The sequence below is a fragment of the Montipora capricornis genome, chromosome 14, assembly GCF_036669925.1.
Source record: "Montipora capricornis isolate CH-2021 chromosome 14, ASM3666992v2, whole genome shotgun sequence".
NCBI lineage: Eukaryota > Metazoa > Cnidaria > Anthozoa > Scleractinia > Acroporidae > Montipora > Montipora capricornis.
Genome location: NC_090896.1, coordinates 38,162,086 through 38,167,085, shown reverse-complemented (window position 1 = coordinate 38,167,085; position 5,000 = coordinate 38,162,086). Strand labels below are relative to the sequence as shown.

Here is a 5,000-nt window from a genome sequence, read left to right as displayed (position 1 = left end):
ACCGGTCCCGTGTGAAGGCAAGGTGGAACTGTGCAAGTTTTTGTCTATGCAAAAACTTGTCCGGACCCGTGTAAACAGGATCTAAGCGGTCTTCACAGACTAGTCGACAACTTCAATTTTAGCGTTTAGTACGTTGTCGACAACTCGTCCCACACACTGCGTTTTTTAGTTGTCGATAATTTTTGAGTCGTCGATAACAAATAGTTGTCGACAAATAAATGTCTAGTCTGTGGAGGCCCCAATTGTACGTAGTGTAAGGTAAGGTTCCCTGGAGATTTTACTAGGGACCAATGAAAGCACGTGTTTTGGCGTGTGATGTCATTAGACGAAGATGTATGACGCGCGCCTCTATTGACACTATTCTCGGTTTTCACAAGACGTCACGACCGCCATGTTGGTGCCCCTAAACAAAGAAAAGGCGGCCATGTTGGTGCCCCGACCAAATCCTCTGGGAATTTAACTCTATTATTATGCAAACGCTTCCTTTTGTTTTCGTTGAAAAACATGGCTGTTGATCACGTGAGTGAAAACCAGCAATTGATGATCTTGTGTTTGGAGGTGAGTGAAAACACGTTTTTCCCATTTTCCTGACCATTGCGTTGTGTACACTTGCTTTGAGTGTTCTTTAATATTTATTTTCGAACCATCGTGTTCTATATTGAGTGAGCGAGCTCAAAGCCAAACCGGCGTACGTGTTCTTATCGACCGCTGTTTTCAATTTCGGATTTCGGCCCACGAGTAGAGCAACCATTGACTTGAGAACAATTTAATTTAATTTTCAAAGGAAATATGTTGTCTGCAAAGTACACAATTCAATGATCAATTTGACATATAAATCATGGCTGTATCTTGCAAAATAAAAATTCTACAAGTGAAATAACTTTCATTTGCGAGAGAGTTTGATTCCCCATACATGTTTCACACTGAAAAGTCTGAAAACACTTTGGCGATTTTTTACATGGCACTGATTTTATTCAACTTAATTATTGAATATTCCTGTTAAAATTACGGCCGTTCAAAAATTGCAGCAGAAATTTCCATATCATTGTAAAACACGTTGACATCAACATTGTTGTTGGAGACACAATGTGTGCAATTTCTATTCTTATTTTATTATTGTTAACTAGATAAGTTGAGTTGTAGTACTTTCGGAAAAAAAAATTACAACTACTGTTGGGTATTTTGGAACTCTGAGATAAATCTGCAAACTATGTATGATATTGACTGTTTCGTTGGCACTTAGCGCTAGCTATAACCAGTTATTAAGATGATTTGATTCATAGTCTTTGTTATGTTGGCAAGATTATCTACCTGTAGCTTGCACCACTCTTGGAGTATAGAACATACTAAATTCACCACTCCTTATAGAGAGCTTTCAGCGACCTTATAAAGGACATGGCCAGGACAGAACAACTGGCCCGGGATGCAACCCAGCTCGTTAATGATTTAAGTCGGAAGGGAATACCAGGATGCAATATAACCGTGGCGACAGGTGTGGGAGAGCGGTTCGAGAACCCGAGGTCTCTGGATCTCAAGGCAGGCGCCCTAACCACTGGGCCGAAATGCTTTTGGGATAAGGATGAGGAAATCCACCAAGTGACATTAATTTAATTAACACCAGGATAAATTAAAAAGCAATAGCGGGGAAATGTAAAGTTAATACTTTTGGTCAAAACTATAAAGCGAGTGATCAACTTTTCCTTTGACTTTGACATTGCAATTTTTTTAAGATTTCAACGAATGCAGTTCACCGCATTCACCCTGTCACGTCAACGCAAAATGCAAAAATACCGAAGGATCTTACGTGTGTACATGTAAAGCTGGATACACTGGAAACGGAAAAACCTGTACTGGTAAGAGCGCCTGTATGTTAATAAGATCGTTGTCGGTCCTGTAATCGAAATGTAGTCTTGGTTACAACAACAAGAACATCATCATCATAATCATCATAATCATCATAATCATCATAATCATCATCATCATCATCATCATCGTCTTCGTCGTCGTCGTCGTCGTCGTCGTCGTCGTCGTCGTCGACGTGATCTCCCCGCTCCTAATTTTCCAATGGCGCGGTTTTATCGTTTTATCGCCGTTAAATTTCGCTGTTCAATGAAACCTTCAATTTTGAAATTCAGCAATTCAAACATTCATTTCCTTCAATTTAATCGGAATATTTGAGTTGTGGAACTGAAATTTGAATGGCATGCATGTTTGAATTTGGAAGGCTTGAATTGAAGAACTTAAGGTTGGAATTGCCAAATTGGGGGTTTGAATTTCCAAAATAAAGGTTGGAAAAAGCCGTACTGAATGCTTGAACTGCCGAACTGCAGGTTGATAGCTGAACTGAATGTTTGAATTGCCAAACTAAGGGTTTCAACTTCCAAACTGAAAGTCTGAATTGCCGAATTGAAAGTTTGACTGAATTGCGTGTTTGAATTTTGATACTAAAACGCGCCATACTTCTTCGACCCCTGCTTCTTTTTTTAAAGTCGACTTACTTGATAACATTTGTTTGATCATTTTTGTCCGTTTTTTTTTTTCACTTGAGAGGTTGAAATAATTACAACTTTACTGGCACTCTACAGAATTCATTTAGCGATTAATTGTACTCCTCTTGTCCAACCAGAATGGTTTTTTTTGGTTGAAAGTATTGTAAAGTTTGTTGCTCTTTTTGCGATCAGTGTTCATAATTTTATAAAATTCTAAAAAAGGGGCTTAAAACTGATCTAAAATTAAAAAGGCTTCCCAAATTTTCGAACCGTATCTCTGGTTCTTCTTCGGGGGACAATGAATCTAAAATTCAAAAATCACTGCTTCTTATTTTGGCTCCCAAGAGATCTTAACAGCGGCACATATGCCCTTGGGAACTCCATTCTTTCATTCACAGAGTTCTTATCGATGTTTCAGTGTAAAGACTCCAGAAAAATTCTGCGCTTGTAATTAGTTTGTTATCTTATTTTGATCTTCTCGTCTTATTTTCGATCTTCTCGTCTTCTTATTTTGATCTTCTCGTCAGCTACTTGCCCAACTGGTTTTGTGATGCATAGAAAATCGTGCTATTACATCAGCCCCACGGTTACTGCAACATTTTCAGATGCTAGAAGGAGGTGCAAGAGTTTAGGAGCAGACCTTGCCATGATCAAATCAGCAAATGAAAACAACTTCCTTTACAACTTGGTGAAAATCAGTGCTGCCCCAAAACCTGCCTGGATTGGGTTGAAAAGGAAAGCTGATAACAAGTTTTATTGGCTGGATAACACTCCTGTGCAGGGAAATTATCAGAGGTGGAAGGATGGGGAACCAAATGACTCTGGAGGAAACGAGGATTGTGGGCATATGTTGACTCACAAAAATGGACCATGGAACGATGCCAGTTGCTCTGCCTCGGGACTAGTTGCTCTCTGCCAGAAGCCCCTTTGAAGTTACCCGGAATTACTTTCGGAAGAAACTAGGTCACGCATATCAAACGAAAGAAATGCCACCTTGGACTGCAAACTTCTTTGCAAAAGCCTCGTTCGATTCCAATCTCGCCAAGAGAAAATTAACGATACTCTCCTCTCAGTCTGCTAAATACTATCTGTATATAGCAGAAGAAGGGTATTTCTCTGAATGAATCTGTAATAAAATAGACTCTAGATTCTATCCTGGAATGGGTTAATTAATTGAAACATTTGTAGGTCTTTTTCGTCAGGACGCGGTTAGAGTATTTAGTGAATTTTAAGTTTACATAAGTAATTCTGATATCTACAATAGACCGTTTTGCTTCTGAAATCTAAATTTACGCTTCTTTGGTGGTTTTCGTTTGTCGTAACAGTTGTACGCGACATGAAAGAGAGGGGAATGTTCTTTTTCTATATATTGGCCTTTTGGCCAAAGCATTGTTCACTGTTGCTCAAATAAACAGAAATAAAGTAGACTATAAAGACATGAATGGGTGGTCTAGTGGTTAGAGGCGGTGACAGGTGAGCAAATAATTGTAGACTCGAGTCCCTACAGCTGGGTTGTGTTTTAAAAGAAAAATGTTCAATTCCCAGATTTCTGCTCCAGCTTTCAGTGTCATAAAATAATGACAATCGTTTATTCAAACCCGGTTGATACTACACTATATGATCATCGTAATACTAGTCTCGAGAATGAGTTGGACAGTTTTCTAACCTGTTTCCCTACTGAAAATTGAAGAACAAAATTACGAAACGCGGAAGAAAATTCTAAAGGACTACTTTCGTTGGGGCAATGCATTACTACATAATAAAAAATCTGCGCTGATTGCTTGCACCTGCACAGTGAGGTTATTACAGGGAAATCTCAGATCGAGGCCTTGATGTATTCACCGAGCGATAGCGAGGTCAATATATCAAGGCCAGGTCTGAGATTTTCCTGTAATGACCGTACGGACGAGGTTAATACGTTATCTATTATATAGCTTTTTTTTGGCTCAGTTTTGGCCTGTTCTTCGTCCTTTGGATAATAAACTCGCTCTCGCTGTGGCTCTTTTCGTCGCTCATACTAAAGAAGTATCTGCATAGGCAGCCCAAGCTCGCGTCACTACAGACAGCCGTTGAGAATTTAAACGCGTTGTAAGACTTTGTATGGGAAATAAAATACAGTCGATTATGAAGCCTAAAAATTGCTCAATTTAACGTTCATTCAATAAAATGAATCAAAATGACTCACCTCTGGTGTACTCTTGTGCCTTTTGGAGTTCATTTCACAGTTTCGCGAAGTCCGTGTTTTCAATGTTCTACGACGAAGTCAAGGCTGCACACTAAGATTTCGACTGTTGTCAGCTCAGAGGCGGTTTGCGACTCGAAAATCCATCCCAGCTGCGTAACAGCTCCATGGTTACGAGAAGCCGCTGTGGGGATGGGGTAAGTGTTGTAATGACTGTACCTCATCGGGTGGAGTTAATTTGACCTCGGACCCAAGCTCCGTGTCTCGTGCGGCGATCATAAGCAGTTAAATTCATCAGCTATCGTGGAAATCGAAGCAGAAAATGCTCA

General features: G+C 39.8%; 1 protein-coding gene and 1 pseudogene across 2 annotated transcripts in view; both read left to right on the top strand.

Moving 5' to 3' along the window:
• LOC138032738 (versican core protein-like) overlaps nt 1-3,931 on the top strand; it is an 11,553-nt gene extending 7,622 nt beyond the window's left edge. Inside the window, exons 4-5 of one of the 2 annotated variants that reach the window (XM_068880446.1) lie at nt 1,731-1,853; nt 3,017-3,931. In XM_068880446.1, the coding sequence (XP_068736547.1) occupies nt 1,731-1,853; nt 3,017-3,420 (527 nt within the window). In that variant the 3' untranslated portion in view covers nt 3,421-3,931. The remainder of the gene's footprint in view (nt 1-1,730; nt 1,854-3,016) is intronic. The other variant, XM_068880447.1, reaches the window with a different exon arrangement.
• Nucleotides 1-5,000, top strand: part of LOC138032734 (uncharacterized transmembrane protein DDB_G0289901-like) — a 549,011-nt pseudogene that overhangs the window by 41,711 nt on the left and 502,300 nt on the right.